This window comes from Helianthus annuus, chromosome 3, assembly GCF_002127325.2.
Source record: "Helianthus annuus cultivar XRQ/B chromosome 3, HanXRQr2.0-SUNRISE, whole genome shotgun sequence".
Taxonomy (NCBI): Eukaryota; Viridiplantae; Streptophyta; class Magnoliopsida; order Asterales; family Asteraceae; genus Helianthus; species Helianthus annuus.
The window spans coordinates 112,294,881-112,319,990 of record NC_035435.2 but is presented as its reverse complement, the minus strand read 5'-3'; the positions used below and the strand labels follow the sequence as shown (position 1 = coordinate 112,319,990).

At 30.4% G+C, this 25,110-nt stretch overlaps 1 protein-coding gene and 2 long non-coding RNA genes across 3 annotated transcripts; all 3 read right to left on the bottom strand.

Annotated features, from left to right (window-relative positions):
* Positions 1-1,168: 1,168 nt before the first annotated feature.
* On the bottom strand, positions 1,169-7,730 carry LOC110931806. The gene is made up of 7 exons (XM_022175182.1): positions 7,610-7,730; positions 7,377-7,524; positions 4,763-5,703; positions 2,313-3,105; positions 2,064-2,128; positions 1,347-1,655; positions 1,169-1,260 (listed from the first exon to the last, which is right to left on the bottom strand). The coding sequence occupies exons 1-7, from the start codon at positions 7,728-7,730 to the stop codon at positions 1,169-1,171; spliced, it is 2,469 nt and encodes an 822-aa protein (XP_022030874.1).
* A 2,113-nt stretch (positions 7,731-9,843) lies between these two features.
* LOC110927847 lies at positions 9,844-10,678 on the bottom strand. Its single transcript, XR_002585952.1, has 3 exons — positions 10,594-10,678; positions 10,306-10,380; positions 9,844-9,980 (listed from the first exon to the last, which is right to left on the bottom strand). It is a non-coding gene; the product is annotated as an uncharacterized LOC110927847 (long non-coding RNA).
* Positions 10,679-19,780: 9,102 nt separating this feature from the next.
* LOC118490626 lies at positions 19,781-20,367 on the bottom strand. The gene is made up of 4 exons (XR_004889618.1): positions 20,320-20,367; positions 20,115-20,219; positions 19,950-20,015; positions 19,781-19,832 (listed from the first exon to the last, which is right to left on the bottom strand). It is a non-coding gene; the product is annotated as an uncharacterized LOC118490626 (long non-coding RNA).
* Between the last annotated feature and the right edge of the window lie 4,743 nt (positions 20,368-25,110).

Sequence of the window (25,110 nt, the reverse complement as noted above, 5' to 3'; positions counted from 1 at the left end):
TAGATTTCCCGAGGGGTGAGAATTTCAAGATCCCGGTTCCATAGCAGACAACTTCCAATTATAATCATAACTAAAAGCAATCAGGATTCCTGTCTAGGTAGTTCCTTCATCATCCTTGAGTTCAGCCTTCGTGTGAGTTCGTGTTTAGTTCGTCTAGTTATTTAATATTATTTTAATATTTTATTTAGGACTTTTAGAAACCCCCCCCCCCATCCAAATAAACAATTAGTTAAGTCCGTGTCAGTCTAGGTCTAGATAGAGTCATTAGCGTAATCAGTAGAGTCTCTTGGGCAGTGGCGGAGCCAGAAAATTTTTCTTATGGTGTCTTTTTTTATGGATACCCCGGTTTATAGTAACCTGGAGTCGAACTTTTTAGATCGGTTCGGATCTAGTATAGTCAAATCACATAATAAAAGCAAATATCACAATAAAAGTACAATGTTATCAAATAAAAACATATAATAAAATTACAAAGTCATTTGACATATATAAAAAATGCATTTAATAGTTGTTCTGTACGCATTTTCATGTTTTGAAAACGATTCATAATGTTTTCAATTGCAACTTGCAAAAAAAAAAAATAAAAAAATAAAAAAAATAAATAAAAAAACCCTCTTTTTCATTATAACAAACAAGTGCACGCATCATTCAAATGATCATCAAACATCCTGTTAGGTTAAACAATTGAAACAAAACCAATTAGACATGGGGCTATAATGCTTTCTGGATTAGAAAAAAATAAAAATTAAGGATGGACCTTTAATGATTTAAAGTATACTAATTAAATTCAAGTAATTGGGCTTAATTTTTAAATATAAATTTGTTTATTATGTAATTCTTTTAGAAGAAAACAAAACAATGGTGTCGTTTGTAAAAAGATAATGGTGTCGCTCGTAAAAAACAATGGTGTCGCTCAAATTTTTCCTACTATACGTTGTATTTGCTACACAAAATTCAATGGTGTCGGACGACACCGTTGTTTAAAGTGTGGCTCCGCCACTGCTCTTGGGTTCGATACTCGGACTTCCTTAGGCTATACTACACCGATCGGTACACTTGCCGGTTGTGTGGTTTAGGATTTAGAGAGTCTTAGTTTTATAAATTTAAAACTTAGAGAGTCTAGAATTAGGGTAATTTAGTTAGTTTTAATTAACCCATTTTCAGCACATCAATACGCAACTTCAGATCCAGGCTTCATGCGGAAAAGAGAATCCTCATTTAGATTCAGAGGGATGGAAAACCGAGAATGTGTTGTTCGACCTATATACCACTTGAAGCAACATTTAAAACAATTTCAGACTTACTCCGAATTGCTACCGACAATGTCTTCCAAAGAAAGGTCTTACCGGTGCCACCATATCCGTAAAGAAAAAACACACTGCCTTTGTTCGTTATAACAGATTCCATAATCTGATCAAAAACATTACGTTGCTCATCTGTTAAAAGTACTAACATACTATTCAACTCGTCTTCCATAGTATTTTGGTCATAAGATAACTCCTCGTTGATCAATCGATTGTTAGAGGAAGAAATAGACTCATCATCAGGGTAAGGCATATTTGAATAGTTCCTCAGCGATGAGTTATTACGAAGTAAGAATTTCTCAATCTCTAACAATGCCAAATTCTTTATTTCTTCGTCAGAGTAATGTAAATCTGCAAAAATAAAAAATAAAAAAATAAAAGATGTATATAATAATACAATAAGTCGTACATTTGAGTATTAAAATATACTTTAGTAAATATGATATAAATGAATTTGAAGGGTAAATAGTCAAGATATTTTTTGGATAAATGAAGTTTTTTTTATTTCATTCAGATAATAAATTTATAAACAGAAAATAATTAAATTAATAACTATATTAATTGAATAAATAGATAACATGCAATCATTAAAAAAAGACATACCATCAACATGTAAATGTTTTTCTTGTCTGTATAAAATGTCATCCGATAAATACGTCTATGTCTTCTCCCATACAAAATCTGGTCTAGACAAACTACCAGACATCAGCATTATTCCAAATAACGTCCGTAGATAAGTAGCGCTTCCATACACATTACCTTCTTTAATAGCTTCAATGTACTCGTTGTCATCATCCAAAAGCCCTAGCGCATGACATGCGTCCCTGAAAGTTGGATACAAAGTAACATTTACAGTACGAATATCTTCAAAAGATTTTGATCCCTTTACTTTGTTCAATAATATTCTTAGGTATTATGCTTCACCAGCTGAAGGAAACACCGAATGAATCCTACCGATTGAAGGATGTCGTTTCCTTTCAACTGCCAGTATTTAATTTAAAAACAAACTTTGAAGGAAACTCAACATAAGTAAGCTCACGTGCCTCAGGTAATCTTTCATTACACTTCATCCAAGATAAGAACATAGTAGAAGCAACAGATGGTTTGTTAAGAACCTCGTCAATGTCATTGTATGCACCATATACTACGTTTTGCTGACCAGGTAAATGAAACGGCAATCGAGTAACTGCAGGATATTGATAATGAATATCATAGGAAAAGATCCTCCAAGCAGATTCGCATGCAGAAATATACCGACAATCGTAATACTTTTCTATCTCATCGACTACAGGTTCCTGCTCATCCTGATTTCCACTTTCAACAACTTTAAGAGTAGTTATATCTGGGCCTTTGTTAATGTACTTGAACAAATATTTGATAGAACCACCTTGATTGCACCATTCAACATTAATATGTGCCTGGTATCTTTTTAACATCACTTTACTATATGGAACAACATATCTATTGTCTACGTTCACGCGTGATTTAACAACAGATAGGCCAGAATCCCTTCTACAATAAACTGGAAATCCTTTTTTATCCAAACATGTTTCGTTAACAAATTTTTTAGGAAACTTCTTGGAACACTTACGATCGACCATGCAAGGACAATTCATATTGAGAGCACCACACGGACCATGAATCATGTAGTCTACCACAAGTTTATATAACTCTGGATCCTCGGCTATGTCTGGAATTTCGGCAGAAATGATTGGATATCGTATCTTGCTGTCAGCATGCATGAATACACATATGTGTGCATGAGGAAGACCGCGTTTTTGAAATTCAACAGTATAGACAACTACAAAGGACAATAACAAAAATATCATATATTAGAAACAAATATATAACTAACTTATATTATCAACAATAAACATAGATTAATTGTCACGGCCCTCGGCCCCGGTTTGACCCGGTTCAAGAGCTGCGGGGCAGGAATCCCGTGGTATTTAATTTAGGCGACAGCGGAAGTCTTTAAATACAGGATCTTTTAATACTAAAAATGCCCGTTTAATATATTACATAAAGTTTTAGGGATAAAATCCCATAATTTACAATAAGATGATTTCGCAAGGAGATCTTTATTTCTCAAAACATGTTTATTTATTTATTTACACTGAGCCACTTCTCTGAGCTTGTAGTGCTTCACGGCACTTTTCGTGGATCACAACAGATCACCTGAAACATGTTTGAAAAAGGTTTTGTCAGCGGGGAAATACTGAGTGAATCATTCTTGTTTATGTAAAATCATAGTTAGTTATAATTTACAGTATTAAGAGCGATTACAATGTTTCTGATATCAACCAACTACCCACAGTATTTGTCACTCGACTCGTTTCGGTGACTGTGGTCATATCACTGTTCGGTCCGTTCACCCACAAGTGACGTCAATCACTAATAGGTCCGTTCACCTAAAAGTGACGTTTCATGAATTAGGTATGCTCACCTAAACTGATAACACTAGTAATGTGCACAATACCCCACATACCGGCTGTAATTTGGTGATTACAAAGACTTAATCCCTGTAATTATAATTTTGGAAAATAATTTGGAGTATTGTAAAACAGTTGATAAAAAGAGAATGACTCACATTGCAGATTTAGCGAGCAAAGTACAAGCCTACTGATTAGCCTTGATTAACCTAATTTAATAATAATGCACACACAAACGGGTTAGTAACTAATACAGCAGTTACGACAATTCACGAGATTAAACCCTCACAATGATTTACAAGTTCAATACTTAATAATTCAACGGATTCACGACGAATAACAGAGCATAGTCCGAATTCGAACATCACTCAAATATTCAAGTCGAAATCATGACGAATAATCAAAGTACAAGCTCAAATTGAGCAGCACTCGGACAATCGTTGGATAGTTATAATCGATCGGACATTGTATCGTAATAGCGATCGAGTTATTACCCTGATTGCGGCAGCACTTCGTGAATCGTGTGTGTTTTGGAACTGATTTTGCTATAACTCGACGTTCACAGTGAATTTCTACGTCGTTTCAACTTCCAGTTTCAATTCCCAAGGTTGGCTATTTATAGTAATTTTTGGGACATGCTTACGGACCGTAAGCCATTTCCCTTACGGTCTGTAAGGGAAGCAGTCTAAATATAGGGTAGCCAGGTTCGGGACTAGCTATGCTGAGTTGACAGTTTTCTCAAACGAATTTTAGACAGCAAGAATTATTGATAATCGTTACTAGGGTTTAACCCCCCCCCCCTGAGTTTTAGGGGCCCTGATCCTGTTTCCGATTGTTCTGAAAATTTTAGGGTTTATGCAGAATCACTTGGGTGTCTCAATTAGGGTTTCCTTAATAGATAATTATCATTCTAAGTATTACTTTTAGTGAGAGTTGTTACATTAATAATAATACTATTAATAAAAAATAAGGTAACATTATTTAAAAAATTTAGCCTTTAAATGTTAACGTAAAAAATAAACATACCAGAATTAACTCTGCCCAGCAACTTGCCTTCGTTCAAGTCTTTTGTTATGGAATCTAGTTTTATCTTGAAAATTCGACACAAAATGTCCGGTCTATCTTCAGGCCTTATCGTCGTATCTTTTAAAAACCTTTGAACTTCCAGCCATATTGGATTACATGTAATAGTAATGAAAAAATCTGGATACCCAAACCATTTGCACAATGACATTGCATCTAAGTAATTTTGCATCATATTCGAGAACCGCCAGTGAACGAAGATGGAATAAAGATACGTGTTCCAATTTTTGACATATCTTTTTTTTCTAGCATTATTTGCATTTTGTATATTCTGAACAGTTTCTGACCTCAAATGCGTTTGTTGTCGCCGTATGTAAAACAACCTTTCACTCTCCATCATAGTGTAAGCATCAACAACAAAATGTTGGAAAAGTCGTTTTGCATTATGAATAACAGAAAACTTATCGACACAATCTTGTAATCTATATGCAAAGAACTCACGCATAGTACACATTGGACGTTTGCTCTTCGTGTCTAGATTGAGACCTCTTTGAAGAATGTCAACTCTGTACATATCATCTCCATATGGAAATAGAAGAGGGTATTGTAGAGAAAGATAAGAAGGATGTAATTCACTTATGTGCTCAACCTGACCAGATCTTGTTTTCACTACTATATCATGATTTTCAACAGATTGAGTCAGATCTCCAATAACTAATGCAGCAACTTCAGAAGCTTCAGGAAGGTTATATGTTCTACCATCTTTGGATCTTTTACCAATAAGAGAAAGCTTCAAGTCGATGTAAGGGTTTTCATTTAAACAGTTTCTAGCTTGTCTATAACTTTTAACCAAAGCGTTGTTAGTGTCTAACATAAGTGTAAGTTCCTCAATGATCTGAACATCAAAAGTTGACTCAGTTATCGTAAAAGAAGTGTTTGAGCCCCTGTAAAATTAACAAAATGTATGGATTAATAATGTTTATATCTGTATTACTAACATTCATAGCATATGAAATAAATAATATATATAGGTAATTATAAAGACTAAGAAATAAATACATACCCAACAGCATTTTGTCAATTAAATATTTCATTATCTGTATCGTATATATACAACTGGCTGAATTTTGGCTCATTTCCATCATCAGGTAACAGACTACCTATAGTATGATAATTTTGACCACTTAATCGAAAGACATAAGGTGCATTTCCATGGTTGATAGTTTTGTCAATCCTTCCTCCCATAGATGTAAATGAGAACATAGAATTATAACGCCGAATGTTTTTTTAAAAAAATTTGCTCTTCGCACTGACGCCAACATATAGGTCTTTCAAAATTTCTAGAGGATGCTTTAAATCAGGTAACAAAACTTTACCGTACAAACAACAAATGGAATAGTTAACTTTATTTCGCTTATGTTCTCCCCTAGCCGCCTCTGCTTTCCATATCTTTGTGTTACATGATCGACAAACGATGATCTGGTCGCCATGATCCAAGTAGTCTGTATGTTTTGTTTTTTGTATTTCAGTTAAAAGATTAATATTAAACATAATAAATCTATGTTGTTCAAAGTAAATATAAAAAGGAATATGTGAAGCAGTAATAAATAAAACAGGATCAGCTTTACCTTTTGAAACACCTTTTAAATGTTGATCTATGGTATCAGGAACCTCTTTATCATCATCTGTTGTCAAATCAATAATAGGTATAGGTGTTAAGTTTCGTCGTTTTCTTACTAATTTACGCTTTCCTGGTGACATTCTTGCCAATGGTGAAGGTTCGTTTATGTGAGAACAGTATTTGGTGGAGTTCTAGATGATGACGAAGGTATGATGTCAACACTTAAAGTGGATGCTGAGTTGCTTGTAATGTTTGTTATAATACCACTGGAAGATGCAATGTTTCCTATAAAATTATTATAACAATTGATATAAATTTATATAATATAAATAAAAAGAAACTGAAAAAAAAATATAATTTCTTTAAATATCTAAAAATAAGTTTCATAAAAATAATGTTTCATCAACCAAAATTAATGTATCCAAAATTAATGTATAGAAATGACATGGATTAGTAAAATTAGAGAGACTTAAAGTTGTTATGTTTTTAACAACGACACTTGATGATAGACGAAAAAAATCTAATTTGATAATTTGATAAACACGAAAAAAAATAAAGTGTTACCTGAATTGAATTTAGATGAACTGGAAGAGACATTGATGCTTAATAGGACGCTAAAAGATGATCTGTTCAACGTAAAAGTTGTGTTCGGACTAGTATTCTCTTTATTTTTAGTATAAGAAGTTAATGTCGATTGAGGCTGTGATGAGATTTTATTTAATCTTTTGCTATTCAAATATATCCGTCTAGCCTTCCTTCTTTTAGCAGCCTCATCCTTGTCTACATTCCGTATATCAACTAAAATGACATATCCATTAGTAAAATATATATCAATAAACTATTTCTAATAAAGTAACGAATATAGATTTCAAAATACCATTCGAAATATCATGCAAACGATATGTTGAAGCAGCATTCGTCTTATGAATTTCCGAAAATGATAAACCGCAAGAAAAATTGATGTTTATACCACGGGTAGAAAATGATCTGTTATACATGGGAGATGTGGATGCACTTAAATATTCTTTATTATTAGGAGTTGAATAATTTAGTGTGGATTGACTCTGCGATGAGATTGTATTGAATCTTTTACTATTGGAATATATTCTTTTAGCTTTTGTTCTTTCAACAGCTTCAGATTTGTCTGTATTGTTGCATATATCAACTGAGATGATATATGAATTAGAAAAAAATGAAATGAAATGAAAAAAGAAATGAATAAATAATACTTGATAACAAATACTTTAAGGACATATCATTAGATATATCAGACAAAGGATTTGTTGAATTCACATTTATGTTACGAAAATCGGGACTTGATGCGGATGTACCTTTACGAATTTGAGACATTTTCTATAATGCAAAGTATAATTACTTGTCAAATAATGTTGCACATAAATAAATAAATAAAGTTATATAAACAAAATGTATACTGAGGATAGAACACGTACCTTATATCACGTGAAAGCGGTGTGTATAATATTATACTTTATGAAACTCGATCAGTGACTTCTTTGTTGTGAGAAGAAATGATGTCCATATAAATAACAACTAGTCATTTACCCGCGCGATGCGGCGGGGGGGGGGGGGGGGGGGGCATTTACAATAGGATACTCGAATACAGTTAGTTTATCAGTCGTCTCGTGATATATTGTATATTAAGTTAATACTTAAGTTGGTTTTCTTATTCGTGTAGTTATGGAAAGATAGGGACCATTTCCAAAATTTTGGTCAACCACAAGGACAATCCATCTACTTTACTCTAAATAGATCAGGCTCCAAAAATATCGAGTCTCAACCGGGGATGCGCCTCGCTCAATCCTAAGCCGACCTTGCATAGTTACCTATGTTGTTACTCTTATTTGTTTTAACAATAGAAAACTAAATTACAATTCCTAAAATAAATAGGACTGAAAATTGAACATGTGATGATAAATATGCTAATAGTTTAAAACAAGGTCAAACTTAATGACAAGGAGAAGCATCAATATAAATTTTTAATAGTTACATACTTTAAATCATCATAGTACATTATTTAGAAAGTTCTACATCAAAAATCCAACATTACATATTAATAAAATAAAACATCATATGTACTTTACAATTCCCAACATGCATCTCTATGGATCTTATTTCCAGCTTCACCTTCTCTATAATATTAAAAATGTTGGCAACAAATATTTATATGGAAAAAGATATTTCCACCAAGCTGGGTCCTGGGATGTTGTATCAATTATGAAACTAAGACCGGAGTGTTTGCCACATTTTCAAGATGAAATCTGAATCAAAACTCCAAACAAACATGCTCCTGATCTAAAGTCTTAAGTCTTAATACATTAGTAATTGTACAACCATGATATATAGGTTCAAAGTACCAAAACAACTGTCCACTACCAACACCAAAAAAGAGCTAAAACATGAAATTATAAAAACACAATACCCCTTTTGGTAACTAAATCACTCAGGTGCTGACCCAGGGGCTAACCGAAGCATCCATGTCAGGTTTGCCTCTCAAGTTGTCGCGTTGATCTGGACCTCGGCTCGCTGGTGGCAGTTTCACTCTTTCAGAACCTAAGTACTCATGCCTGCAGGACAGTGATCTACCAAGGCATGGCGATGGAGAGTGGGAGTAGTGACGTGTAGGTGATCACCTGTGGTCATTATATCTGTGCCACCACCTCTGCAACAACATTTAGCGTGTCATTTTTTTAGTGAATTAGCATTTTATATGCGCCATACCAGCCACTATATACTCTGCAAGAATTGATGACATAAACAAATATAAAAGAAGGCTTACAACAGGGTCACTTTAGTCAAAAGGTTGAGAATTGTCCAAGTTCAATTCTGATGAAGTACTAAACTATTGTAGTAATAGATGCCAACTCAAAACCCTTTTGACCCAATATCTAAATTTTTCCAACTCAATAACTTACCTCCGCTCTCTTAGCCGCTGCGAATAAACTTTAAATACAATATAACGGTTGTGCTCGTTGTGGCTGCGCTCGCTGAGCCGATGCGGCTACGTTCGTTATGGTTGCGCTGGCTGCAGCATTGCAGCTGCGCTGGTTGCGACTGTGATGTCTGTGGCATTGCGCCGAGCTTGCTGGGGTTGTGCTCGTTGCGCCGATGCGGTTACGTTCGTTGCGGTTGCACTCGCCGAACCGTTCGTGTTCGTTTGTTTTCATTTGTGTTCATGAACGCTTGTTTGTGTTCATAAATGGTCGTTTGCGTTCGTTTCTTAAAATTAACGAACAACACACACGAACATGAACATGTTCATTTCCTTAACAAATGAACACGATAAGAAAATCTTGTCCGGTATGTGTTCATGAACACACACATTTCCTTAACAAACGAACACGAACAAGGTTGATCCGTCCAACAATACGCGGCGGCTGCGCTCGTTTAAGCTCGGCTCGTTGGAGCTTTTTTTTCGAGCCAATCTCGAGTTGCTCTACTCGTTTGAATCACAAAGATTGGCAGGATAGTTTCCGTCATCGTCTTTATATATGTTGACGCGTTTTTCTTCATACGCAGCTCGGCTATGCGTTCTCTCTCGCAAACAGCAGCATAATGCAACAGTGTCTGGCCCTCGTTATCCTTCATCAACAAATATATTAGTCCAAGCAAGTGACAAACTGGCAGGGCAGATAACAAGTTGAACAGTTGACTTTTTATTATGGATTGTATAGTGGTATTGACCTAAATCACTTTTTTGTCTAAGACCTTTGTGTTTTTATAAATAGTTTAGATAAACCTGAATTCATTATCGTTTTAATAATAGTCCAACTGTATAGAAAAAACATGAATTAGCTATTTAAATTTTTAAATAACACTTGAGGGACTTTAAAACAATTTGACCCATTTCGTTTTTAGCTGACTTTATGAATTGACCCCATTTGACATGTAGGAGTTGGAATATTACCCTAAACCGGTGCCTTTTCAAGTTCGATATGGCCACGATCAACAGCCCAGTGCAAAGGGGCCCGACCCTCACTATCTGCAGATTTTAGACAACAATGAGAATATAAAAAAGGAATTGTAAATATATTCAAGTAAATGCATATGAAGTCATAAGCAAGCATTACTCCACTATGCTCATATTATTTAAAAGTTTAAGGCGGCACCACCGCCATTAAAAAGAAATTAAAAGAAAAATTAAAGGAGAAATACAGTTGACTATTTGACTTCAAGGAATAAGAGTGTAATAAACCCTTTATATCCACAGGAATGCCAGCCTCGACACACTTGATCAAGTTCTCTGTATCGCCTTCTCTTGCAAAGTCATATATAGCATCTAATTTTCTGAGAAAAAAAGTGATAAACATTACCAATTACTCAAACCTTGAAACTAAAATAAAACACTTCGGTTATAATTTATATGAAATATACCATCCGTTAAGATTGGAATCCGAGGTCCTAAAACAGTCATGCCACCAGACTTGTAAAATATTTGAACCCAAATATTGTGAGTTGTTGACGCCAAGTATAACAAGTCATAGCATTCTTCAACCAGTTGTGGTCCTAATCTATAATTTCAAAAAACAAACACAAAAAGGAACATTGTTTGGTTAATAAATTAACTTGTTAAAGATAATATAATCAAGTCATTTATAAAATGCTTACTCTTTAGAAAGAATTCCCAGTATGAGTGGAATTTTATTGACCATATCATATCAACTGAAGAAGCAAAGTTAAGAAGCAATCTTAAGAACCCAACAGAATGGAGCCAAAATGGTAACAGATAACTGTAAGTTGAATCAAGAATCAAATTAAATTAAAACAACAAAAAATCTAAAAGATAAATGCCTTGTCTAGATTCAAATTTAAAATTCTATATATATATATATATAAATGAGATGGATTTGGGCTATGTGGCATTTGTCTTTGGCCATGTAAGCTGATGTGGCAATTTAGTTTGGGAGGGAAATCCCATTTTGCTTTCTACATTCACAATTTCTATAGAAAAGAGGCGGGATCCGTTTTATGTATTGGGTCGGGTTTTTTTTTCCGGAATACATTCGGATCATATAAAACCTATGTGAATTGTCATAACAATCATACATACCTACCACAACTTTACTCTTTTCTCTCTTCTCTTTCTTCTAGAATCGTCATCTTCTCACCGGATTTTCAACATTGAATCAAGATCAAAGGTAAATACACCAAATCGAAGTTAAATCTTTGTTATTATATGTTCTGAATGAAGATCGGATGTTGATTTTATGTTATTCCGTACACCAAATCGAACTTAAATCTTCGTTATTATATGTTCCGAATGAAGATCTGATGTTGAATTTATGTTATTCCTTTGTATTTAAAGGTATGTTCAATCTTTGTTCTTTCTACTTCTATTAACCTTTTTTTTCCTGATTTTTTGTAGATCCGCCTATATATCTTGAAGGTATGTTGTTTTACTCTGTTGTTTATGTAGTATTCATCTTTAATCTAAGCGATTGAACATGTTTATTTTTTTTTAACTATATTAACCTCTTTTTTTTCTGATTTTGTAGATCAGACCATAAATCTTGAAGGTATGTTGTTTTACTCGGTTGTTTATGTAGTATACATCTTTAATCTAAGAGATTGAACATGTTTATTTTTTTCTTAAACCAAAATCTACATCAGATGTTTTTTGTTGATTTTTGTTATGTATAAAATCAAGTTTCCGGGTTTTTCTTAATCATCTATTCCACATTTATCGCAGTTAATGATTTTGGTTGTTGTATTTTTTCATGTGATCCTTACATCCGTTATAACAATCTGAATACCACCATTCGTCAAGCAACAGAGGTTAGTTTATCATATTTTTTTTGATATATATAGTGTGTTTTATTCTAATTAAATTATCAATGTTTTGAAGTTCATATTCTTTGATTTTTCAGTTATCATTTGTTCAATTTAGCTTTAAAGAAACATTTAATTTCTTTTTAAAATTTATTTTTTTCCTATAAATAGACCACTGTTTTTTAAGGTTAATTTTTGAAATTTGAATTATAAGTCTGTTTCTTTAATTAGACATTGTTTCTATAAATATGTTACGGTTATATTTTTTTAAAAATTGCTTACTTCCTTTGCAGTTATAGATATTTATTTCTGAACAGAGTCTGTCCTCCATAGTTTTTTCTGATATGAGTATTTTTGATGTGAGTATTTCTGATTTGATATTTTGTTCGAATTATTATAGTTACTTATGTATTTTTTCATACGAATGTTAGTTTTATATATTTTTATTAAAAAATACAACAATTGAATATATATCTTACACACGATAAAACATAACAGTCAAATTACCAAATAAGTTGATGTTTGAATTTGTATGTTGACTTATTTCTAGATGTATATCTTATATTTTTATTAACTTATTATTAATTTTAGAAAACTTATAAATATTTATAATAATTAACAAAACAATGAAAATTTATTTATGTTAAATTATTTGGTCGATTTTGTCTATTCGTAATTTCCAAAGTTTTGTAAAGTAATATTTCCATTTATAATGCAATAACATATCAAAGTTATTTTAGATAAATTTGTTTCTTTATTAATTAACAATCATATTTAAGTAAAATGGAAACTACAATAGAATGACAAATAATTTTGATGTAGATAATTTATTTTTTTATCAAAATATATATAATATTTGTTTTCTTATATGGTATTACACTTTTAATTAATTATTTAACGATCATTTGTTGAGTACTAATAAAAAAATCCTTATTTTGATTGTCACAGTTTTCTATTTGCAATTGAGGTTTTGTTTTGATCAAAGTTGGGTTATGCAAGGTAAGTGTTCAATCTCATGTTAATTTGAAAATGGCTCAATCTTAAGCTTCAATATTTCGAGTAAATGTGATGTATATTTATGTTACTTAATAATAGGTAAATGGGGGATATCTACAAATTTTGATGGTACACGGCTTTTCATTTAACGACAATTTTGATCAGATACTGACATTTAAGGAAAAGTGAGCAAAATTTATTATTTTAATTTTTCTAATTTTATCAACTAAATTTTTATTTATATTTTGTTGTTCATTTTAAATTATGGTTTCATTTATATTTTAACTACTATCAGAATCTTAATACGCTTTCATTTATATTTTAACTACTATCAGAATCTTAATACAATGTTGGGTAGAAGATGCTGGAGAATGAACTTAAGCGTAATTTGGATGCCGTTTATGATGTGGATTTATGTTCTTCTCAGTCTTCCACTAAACCGCGTATGGGTGATTGTGAGAACAATGAAGGTTTGTATTTGAAAGCAAAGCTGGAAAAGTAGTCTCAAGATTTAATAGTCATTTCAGATTTTTCAAAGATTTTATGATGTTTTTATTTTGTTTAATCTTTCTACTTCTAATAACCTTTTTTTCCTGATTTTTTTGTAGATCCGCCTATATATCTTGAAGGTATGTTGTTTTACTCTGTTGTTTATGTAGTATTCATCTTTAATCTAAGCGATTGAACATGTTTAATTTTTTTAACTATATTAACTTCTTTTTTTCTGATTTTGTAGATCAGACCATAAATCTTGAAGGTATGTTGTTTTACTCGGTTGTTTATGTAGTATACATCTTTAATCTAAGAGATTGAACATGTTTATTTTTTTCTTAAACCAAAATCTACATCAGATGTTTTTTGTTGATTTTTGTTATGTATAAAATCAAGTTTTCGGGTTTTTCTTAATCATCTATTACACATTTATCGCAGTTAATGATTTTGGTTGTTGTATTTTTTCATGTGATTCCTTACATCCGTTATAACAATCTGAATCCCACCATTCGTCAAGTAACAGAGGTTAGTTTATCATATTTTTTTTATATATATAGTGTGTTTTATTCTTATTAAATTATCAATGTTTTGAAGTTCATATTATTTGATTTTTCAGTTATCATTTGTTCAATTTAGCTTTAAAGAAACATTTAATTTCTTTTTAAAATTTATTTTTTTCCTATAAATAGACAACTGTTTTTTAAGGTTAATTTTCGAAATTTGAATTACAAGTCTGTTTCTTTAATTAGACATTGTTTCTATAAATATGTTACAGTTATATTTTTTTAAAAAATTGCTTACTTCCTTTGCAGTTATAGATATTTATTTCTGAACCGAGTCTGTCCTCCATAGTTTTTTCTGATGTGAGTATTTCTGATTTGATATTTTGTTCGAATTATGATAGTTACTTATGTATTTTTTTCAATACGAATGTTAGTTTTATATATTTTTATTAAAAAATACAACAATTGAATATATCTTACACACGATAAAACATAACAGTCAAATTACCAAATAAGTAGATGTTTGAATTTGTATGTTGATTTATTTCTAGATGTATATCTTATATTTTTATTAACTTATTATTAATTTTAGGAAACTTATAAAATTTATAATAATTAACAAAACAATGATAATTTATTTATGTTAAATTATTTGGTCGATTTTGTCTATTCGTAATTTCCAAAGTTTTCTAAAGTAATATTTCCATTTATAATGCAATAACATATCAAAGTTATTTTAGATAAATTTGTTTCTTTATTAATTAACAATCATATTTAAGTAAAATGAAAACTACAATAGAATGAGAAATAATTTTGATGTATATAATTTATTTTTTTTATCAAAATATATATAATATTTGTTTTCTTATATGGTATTACACTTTTAATTAATTATTTAACGATCATTTGTTGAGTACTAATAAAAAAATCCTTATTTTGATTGTCACAGTTTAAATTTCGTTAACGATTTTTTTTTTTTTTTTGAAACCTCAAATTCAAATTTTAGTGATTTATTTTTAGTATGATAATTTTTCTGGAATTAAGGTTTCTATTTAAATTTTAAATTTAAAAGTTTTCCATTAATGTGTTTCATTTTAAATTTCGAATCTGTAAATTAAATTTAAATTTGAAAGTTTAGACTTTCCTAATAAGTTTGCTTGATTTACGGGATTGGATATTAGTGATTTGATTTTCAGATTTTAAATTTTAAATTTTGAAGTCAATCATTATTTTAAATTTAAATTTTGAAGTAAACCATTATTGTGTTTGATTTTAAATTTTGTATGCTTTGAAATCTTGATGTTTTTTTATGAGATGCTTTGACTATGTTATTTGTAACTTTAGGGATGCTTCGAGTCTTTGACTATTGTTTTTGTACTCGAGTTGCACATCTCACAAACTTTTTGTGTTTTGTAATTTTAGGTGAAGAGCTTCTTTCAGACTCCTTCCCCTACAAGGAACTATTGAATGGGTTCCTATGAGAAGTTGAAGGAAAGGTATATCTTGCACTGTTTTGTGAGTTATAATTTTTGTATTTAATTAGTTTTTAATTTTTTAAAGATGTCTTTAATTTCTTTTTAAATCTGTTTTTGTTTCTATAAATAGATTAGTGTTGTTAAAGATGATTTTTGTATTCGAAATTATGATTCGGTTTCTGTAAATAGACTTTGTTTCTATAAATAGATTACCGTTATATTTTTTTTTAAACAATGGTTACTTCGTTTGCAGTTATGGATAATGAAAACAATGCTCCTTCGTTATTAAAGTCGATTGAGGACTATGATCCTATATTTTTCGAATTGTTCGTCGACCAAAAACAGGTTAGTTTAGTTTTGTTGGTGTTGTTTGTTTTTTGATATGTATAGTCTTTCTTTTTTATTTTTGTCTTTAGGTGTTAATTTGAAATTTTATGTGATTATCTTTTGAAGTTCTTATGGTTTGTTTTGTGAGTTATAATTTTTTTGTATTTAGTTATGATTTTTGTACTTAGTTAATTGTTAATTCTTTAAAGATGTCTTTAATTTCTTTTTAAAGTTGTTTTTGTTTCTATAAATAGATTAGTGTTGTTAAAGATGATTTTTGTATTCGAAATTATGATTCGGTTTATGTAAATAGACTTTGTTTCTATAAATAGATTACCGTTATATTTTTTTTAAAACAGTGGTTACTTCCATTGCAGTTATGGATCATGAAAACAACGCTCCTTCGTTGTTAAAGTTGATTGGGGACTATGATCCTATATTTTTGGTATGTTTCTTAAGTTTTCAGTTTTGTGCACACAATAAGTTATTGCAACTTATATGTTTTTTTTTTTGTTTCGATTGATAGGAAATACCATATGATTTTGCAACCTTATTGTGGGGAGAACAACTTCCATATGTCAATGTCTTAAAATTATTGATGATGATTTATCGTGAGTCATTGAGTTATAAATTTTGTATTTAGTTAGTTGTTAATTCTTTAAAGATGCCTTTGATTTCAATTTTAAAGTTGTTTTGTTTCTATAAACAGATTATTGTTGTTAAAGATTATTTTTGTATTCGGAATTATGATTCGGTTTCTGTAAATAGTCTTTGTTTCTATAAATATATTACCATTATATATTTTTTAAAACAATGGTTACTTCATTTGCAGTTATGGATCCTAAAAACAACTCTCATTCGTTGTTAAAGTTTATTGAGTAATATGATCCTATATTTTTGGTATGTTTCCTTAGTGATTTGATTTTTAAATTTTAAATTTTGAAATCAATCATTATTTTAAATTTAAATTTGAAAGTTTTCCATTAGTGTGTTTGATTTTAAATTTCAAATCTGTAAATTGAATTTAAATTTGAAAGGTTAGACTTTCCTAATAAGTTTGCTTGATTTATGGGATTGGATATTAGTGATTTGATTTTCAGATTTTAAATTTTAAATTTTGAAGTCAATCATTATTTTAAATTTAAATTTTGAAGTAAACCATTATTGTGTTTGATTTTAAATTTTGAATGCTTTGAAATCCTGATGTTTTTTATGAGATGCTTTGACTATATTATTTGTAATTTTAGGGATGTGCTTTTATTTTGATTCATTAGGTGTTTATTTTGGATGGTTCGGAGTTTTTGGCTGCAACTATGTTGGACAGAGATATGCTTGCTATTGCTATAAATTGGTACCATGTCGGTTGGTTTTGATTCGTAAGGTTAGACTTTCCTAATAAGTTTGATTGATTTACGGGATTAGATATTAGTGATTTGATTTTCAGATTTTAAATTTTAAATTTTGAAGTTAATCATTAATCTAAATTTAAATTTTGAAATAAACCATTATTGTGTTTGATTTTAAATTTTCAATTTCGAAGTCAATTATTATGTTAAATTTAAATTTGAAAGTTTGCCATTAATGTGTTTGATTTTAAATTTCGAATCTGTAAATTGAATTTAAATTTGAAAAGTTAGTCTTTCCTAATAAGTTTGCTTGATTTACGGGATTGGATATTAGTATACTTTGTTTATTTGGTTTTAACTAATAATTTGATTGACTCGGTTGCTAGATTTGTGACGATGCGTCGGACAAACAACATTGGGAAAATATACAGCCTTGATCCTTGGTAAGTTAACACATTAGTTAAGGTTATGATGTTTTTTCATGGCACCGACACATTATTGAGTAGTAGCGCATTAGGTTAGTGATATTAAAATTTGTCCCTTGAGAAATTTTGTATATTGATTGATGTTTGAAATTGATTGTGAGGTATTTGATTGTGCATTGTATCGCTGATTGATGTATGAGATTTTGTTGATTGGCATAAGGTATTAGATAAGATGTGTTTGAAGTTGTGAAGATGAATAAGTGAGACATGTGTAGCAGATATTAGTGAGTGCACAACACATTAGTTAGGGTTTTGAATTATTGCTACAGGTTAGTGATGTTAGAGATTGTGTTATGAGAAATGTGTAGATTGAATTATGTCTGTGTTTGATTGTGACACCTTTGATTGTGTATGAAATTGCTGGTTATATGAGATTTTGTTGATTGTAGACAAATAAGTTTGAACATAACTTATTAGATTTGAAAGTTTGCCATTAATGTGTTTGATTTTAAATTTCGAAACTGTAAATTGAATTTAAATTTTAAAGGTTAGACTTTCCTAATAAGTTTGCTTGATTTACGGGATTGGATATTAGTGATTTGATTTTCAGATTTTAAATTTTAAATTTTGAACTCAATCATTATTTTAAATTTAAATTTTGAAGTAATGGCAATCTGAGTCTGATTTTTTTCGTGATTAATATCCGCTTGAGTAACCCAATCTGAGTCTGATTTTTTTCGCTAACAATTCTGGTAAACTTTCCCGATTTGGGTTTTCTGCAAGGCTAATCATCTAAATTAATTTGTTATTTTTATGGTTTACCATTGCATAAGTTAGTATAATTTGTTGACAAAGTTTTGTTTTGTGGGATAGTAGTCATAAATTGAGTAATATTCAAGGTTTATGTGTTTTTATTTTGATTCATTAAATAAGATGTGTTTGAGTAATATTCAAGGTTTATGTATATATGAGATTTTGTTGATTGGCATAAGGTGTTAGATAAGATGTGTTTGAAGTTGTGAAGATGAATAAGTGAGACATGTGTAGCAGATATTAGTGAGTGCACAACACATTAGTTAGGGTTTTGAATTATTGCTACAGGTTAGTGATGTTAGAGATTGTGTTTTGAGAAATGTGTAGATTGAATTATGTTTGTGTTTGATTGTGACACCTTTGATTGTGCATGAAATTGCTGGTTATATGAGATTTTGTTGATTGTAGACAAATAAGTTTGAACAATTAGATTCACATTTAAGTATAAAAAATGAGAGGTTGTTATAATCTGAATTATATTCTGAACAAAAAACTGAAAGGAAAAGGAAAAAAAGAATAATTTAACACATAGAAAAGAGGATAGAGAGAGAGTTGCCACTTCTAAATCTAATTAAATGAGTTTGTTTTGCAGGTTCGAACAACTTCATGTGTATATTTTATTATAAAAATAAAAGTTTTTTTTTTTTGTTTCATGGGTCGTTCAGAGATGCAAGTTTCTGCCTCCGGTTCTTGCCCGAAGTTTCTGACCTTACTCGCAACCCATTGACTACAACTTTCAATTCAAAACAATTATAAAAAAATTACGTTTGAAAACATGTATTTTATTTTATTTAATGACATAACTCGATTAATATAAAGTAAATTTTTCTACCCGCGAAGTTCGCGGGTGATAACCTAGTAATCTATAAAAGCATTTAAACAATCCATGAAACATGTCGTACCTTGACCAAGTCAAGTAGTCAACTCTCTATGAAACACTTTTTCCTTTTTCCATCCCCCATATCTTCTGAAGCTCATAGGTGATAGCTAATATTAATAAGAACAAAAACTATATGGTAAAGAGTAACTTAAAGAACAAAAAACTAAAAACCGAGTAGGCTTTCGGAACAAATTACACAGCAAACCTCTTCATCTTCTTTGAGGTTCCAGAGCATGGAAACCATCCCCATATCTTCATCTTCTTCTTCTTTGAAGTTCCAGAGCACGGAAACCATCTCAACCCCTCTCTCTTCATCTTCTTATATAGTATAGATAAACCTGGAAATATAATAAATGCAGGCTTCATATCTGCAACCATCTTAAATAGATCACTTCGAAACCCATGACCCTGTCCCAACCAAACATTCCTTTAGAAATCAAAACCGAATATATATATATATATATAAACTTAAATGGTCAGCAATTAAGCTTTTGACACCCATAAAAAAACTAATCAAATATTAACCAGTTGAGGCCTAGAAGCACCTCCGCCTTTTACTTCTGAAAAACAGCAACCAAAACCCTATTATACCTGAAATCGAAGAAAATAAATGATTTTACTGGTGTTGGTTCTTACCTTGTTGTTATAGAAAGCATGTTTATGCAATATATCGCCGGAATCTCTACTTACCAAACCCTTGTTTTCCTAAACTTAAGCATCCAGTCGCGAATTCCAACCAAAACCTCATCAATCTAGTCATCGCCACCAGATCTATATGAAATCCAGCGGTTACACCTAAGAAATGTAAAAGCATAAGCCTTGATTAAGTATGCCTTGTTGGATTCCTTTCCATCAAACAATAGAAAACATTCAGCAGGAAAAAAAATAAACCTACCTCGATCTTTTTCCCATCGATTGCAACCACACCAAAGCTTCATGCTTCTAATTTCCACAAAAACGTGTGTGTTTGTACTGGCTTGTGTGTGCAAAGGGGAGGGGAGGGGAGCGGCTATGGATTTTAGGGTTTTGAGAGAATGAAGGAGAGAGAAAGAGATACACGTGATTTAAGTGAATACAGTCTGAATTTTGAATGAAAATTTTGAACTGCCAAAATTTGGCCCGCCCAAAATTTTGATGTACGCGTGTTTTGTTTGGCCGCCCAAAATTTGGTTGATTTATGAGATTCAACATTTGTGCTTTAGTTGGTTGTACAATATGCTTTAAAGACTTGTAAAGTGGCAAATGACCATTCTTGCCCTTCCTATATGCTTATTAAAGTAGTATAGATATATGGGAGTATAATAAAGAACTGAAAAGGAAATAACCTTAATTATGGATATAAATTTAATTGATACCAATTAACAAATAATGGCTTATTTTATTCCCTAAATTTATGAAATCTGTATTTAAGGTAATTAAACGTTTTTTTTTAAATTATTATTTGACACGTAAAATATATATGGAAAGACAAAAAATTCTATATCGGATAGGTATGCTTTCTATAATTATTACACCTTAACTAATTTAAATACAATATGTTATTAACTATAGTGGACAATATTAATTTCTATAAAAAATATGGTTAACAAACTTTTGTTTATTTTTTTAACAATGAAAAAAATCGATATATCTTATCATAATAGATGTTCAAGTTACATGAATAGTTATAATACAAAACACATACAAAACACAAATATACTATTATTGGGAGTTAAGTGAAATGTAAACAAAAGACATTAAAATGGAATTAAAATTAACAGCTACTTTAAAATAATGCTTATTATTCAAAACCAAATATCAAAAGTTTCGGAATTCAAACCATGAATTGTCCTGACGAAACCAATAAAAACCATAAATGAAAACCACGCATTCAAACCATGAATTGTTTTAGACGACACCAACAGAAACCAATTTTTAAGAAACAACCAATAACTTAATGTTATGAAACCTTCAAAACTATTTCTCAATTTTAGGAATTATGAGGTTTCTCTTCTCTGCACTATTGACATCCTTAACCTCGCCAGACTTATGGACCTTCGTTACAGATGTGTGAGAATCTTCTTCAACATCATAGACTTGAACCAAGTTTCGCTTCACTTCATCCTTAGCTAACATGGAAGCAGGAGTATCAGTGACATCCAAAGCAACAGGTGAAACGGTGCTCGCCATGTTAGATACATGAGTCGTGTTTTCGGTTCCTTTGGCACCAGAGTCCTAACAAAAGACAAATTTAACAGGTTACAAATGCAACTCATACTTGAACATATATGAAATAAAACAAACACTAACAGAACACAAATTCACACGAATACCTTCAAACCATCAGATGTCTGAGAATCAAATTCTGAAGCACCAATATTCATAGAGAAATTCTGAGAAGACTGCATATTTTTTTTAAAAGAAATCATTAAAAAACGATATCTAAACTTCAGGAAAGTAAAATGTTTAAAACGTAAACCAATAAGGTCAGAAAATTTATATAACATACACTTATTTGTGAAGAAGATTGCTTGTCTTGAAGTTCAGATATAACGTTAGGATCCACAGTCAGCTTGATTATACCATACTTATGGATGTTATAATTCAAGACATAGCTAGTAACATCTATTTTAAAAGCAGCAGTCTGGTAAATCAATGCATCTACTTCAGCAGGAATCTTCATGAATCAGAACGCTGAAAAAATAAAATATTTATCATCTATCAATAAATATTAACTTTTAAGTAAATATAATACACAACCAATGTGAGTACGAAAGGAAAACTTACAAATTCAGGGTTGGCAGTAAGAATATCTTCAACAGACTTTCCTACCAACTTCAGTGCTTCACGATCAAACAAAGTAAGTGTAACAGAGGCAGAAGGGTCTTGAACTCTAAGTTGAATCTTAAACCTAGTGAATGTGGGAATGTTCATATTATAAAACAAAAATAAAGGTCGTGCATGAAAAAAAAAGGTTCGCAAGGTATATTGACTTACTTGAGCGAAGACGTTATAGTTTTAAAAGCACAACGATCAGACAGACATGTAAGAACCTCCTTTGTTACAGCTGAATCTGATTCCTGTGTGTCATCACTCAGATTAACAACTTTGTTGATCTTCTTGTTACATCTATTCAACCCTCATAGAACTATCCTTCATCTTTGTAAGCACCCATTATATTACCCAGAACAATGACCTTGCAAACCTGCATATTTATATGATAAGATAAAAATCTATACAGTTAACTTGTAGTGTCAATTTTTTCATTAACAAAAAAGTATACCGCCGTAAGCGAAAATACATCAGAAATATTGAAAAAATCTTTGCTCTGCAAGAATTCCTCTTCAACAGATTTTTCCATGGAACCAAGGTTCGTGGATTCATTGACCTTAATAGAATTTGCAAACAAACTGTTGAAGAAAAAAAAATGAATTTATATTATAATAAGGTATACGTTCATCATAATATTGATAAAAAATAAAAGTGAAAAAACGATAAGGTAAATAACAAATAATATGTACAATCTTTTTTTCATACTTGTTTCTAAACTCATCGACTTCAGGACAATCATGATTGGAAAAAAGACGACTAACCGTGTATGAATTGTTAACATACGCAACCCCTAGTAACAAACATTGGGAAATTAGAAATGAAAAAAAATATAATAAATGTAAATATAAAATGTACACTCCAATAATTCTGTTAAAGGGAAACAATAGAAAAAAGAAATTACTAAGGAAAGAAAACAAACCGTTCCACCACTTGACCTTGCCAAACTGCAATATAATGATTGCATGAACATTTTTCCCTTTGATACTCTCAAAAAACGACAAAACTTGATCACAGTATTGATCCCACAGAGTAAGAAATATTGTCCAACGTTTGAGTAATTCATCAAAAATTGGTATAAATAAAGTTGCATAAGTTTCATTATATAATTATGGTAAAAAAAAGTACTACTATAAGTTTCCTATCAGTTGTAACAATAATATGTATACTGGATTCTAAGATGATCATTAGGATGCTTACTCCAGATCAGAAATCTCTACGGTAACTTTAACAGATTGCTTTCCACTTGCTTTTTAGTTACAGTCTCTTTTGGAAATGATCTAGTCAAATAACCAATAACATCTACAACAATACAATACAATATCGATCAATAAGATGTGGTTAGTAAATCAAAAATAAAAATTAATGAAAAAGAAAATAACATATTTTGAAAACAATATTTCATATACATATCGACTGTAGAGTTTGAAATAGCATTACTATTCAAGATGTCCGCAAAACTCAAGAAATCAAAGCCATACGGTGATCCACCAATATCTTCACATGGAATAACTTGGGTTGTACCCTGGAAACATAGCCTGTTTTGATTATCAACATACCTGTACGTAGAGTTATTAAAACCTATAGTTGGATTCCTGATAATCAAACATTTCTTTTCCACTAATGACGGGCGAAATTGTGGTAACACTCTATTCAAGCATGTTGCCTCCATCTTTGTCCCTTGTATAACGTATGAACAAAATAATAAAATAAATATTAATCAAATAGTATTATAGTATAATAAAGTAGAAATTTTAAATATATATATATAAATTGATAAATTGATAAAAACTAAATAAACCTCTTCATCAATTAGAATCATGTCAAATGAGTATAATTGACTCGGATTCCTCCTTTTAGGGTGTTCCCAAACCCTGATCACCCTAACCTTGACAGAAAACTGCTCTTGAAATGCATCAACAGCTCTCAACATAGTGATGTTATGGTTCTCCATTATATCTATGACATGGCAAAACATATTTCAATATATGAATCAGGAAAACCAAAGACCAATGCAAAATATTAAAACAAACAAAATGCAGAAACATTTTGGACGGAAAACAGATTTTAAAAAAGTAGTGTTTATTCGAAGAAGGTTATCATATAGTACTATCATATATAAGAATTGTAAGATGTAAGCTTAACATGTAACCAAAACAATGCAGTAATATGAATGACACAATGCGGAAATGAATGTAGTTTTGAAAGAATACTTATAGGACCAATATGAAAAGCTATATAAGAAAAACATCAATAATTATAATCAACATGATCAATGTGAATATATCAATATAATCAAAATAATCAACAATCTCCTATCAACACTCAATAATGAACAATCAAGAATCAGTTAACAAAAATAAAACATATGAATATGGATAGTATCAATTTGCATATTCTTTCAAAAAATAGATTAACATATTTTTAGTATATCTTTTAGTTCGAAATTCAAAATTTGATAATATCAATTTGCAGATTCTTCCCAAAAATAGATTAAGCTTTTACATATTATTAATAACATCAACATCATTTACGGTTGTTATAAAATTTAAAAAATATAATAACCAAACTTCAAACCAATTACATATTATTTCTAAAAATAAATAAACCTATTTTAGGTGAGCTTATAGATTTCAAGGAACAGTTTCAAGAACACATATATATGAATCAGTTTTCTGTTTTACATTTTTATTTTGTATATATATAATATAATCAAGATTTAGGTTTTTAAAAATTGCTACAATACCAAATAATTAAACAATAAAAATTTTATATTGACTATTATTATTATTATTATTATTATTATTATTATTATATTTTTAAGCATAATATAAACAGACATGGTAATATATCATAATATGTTAATTTATACTTACTA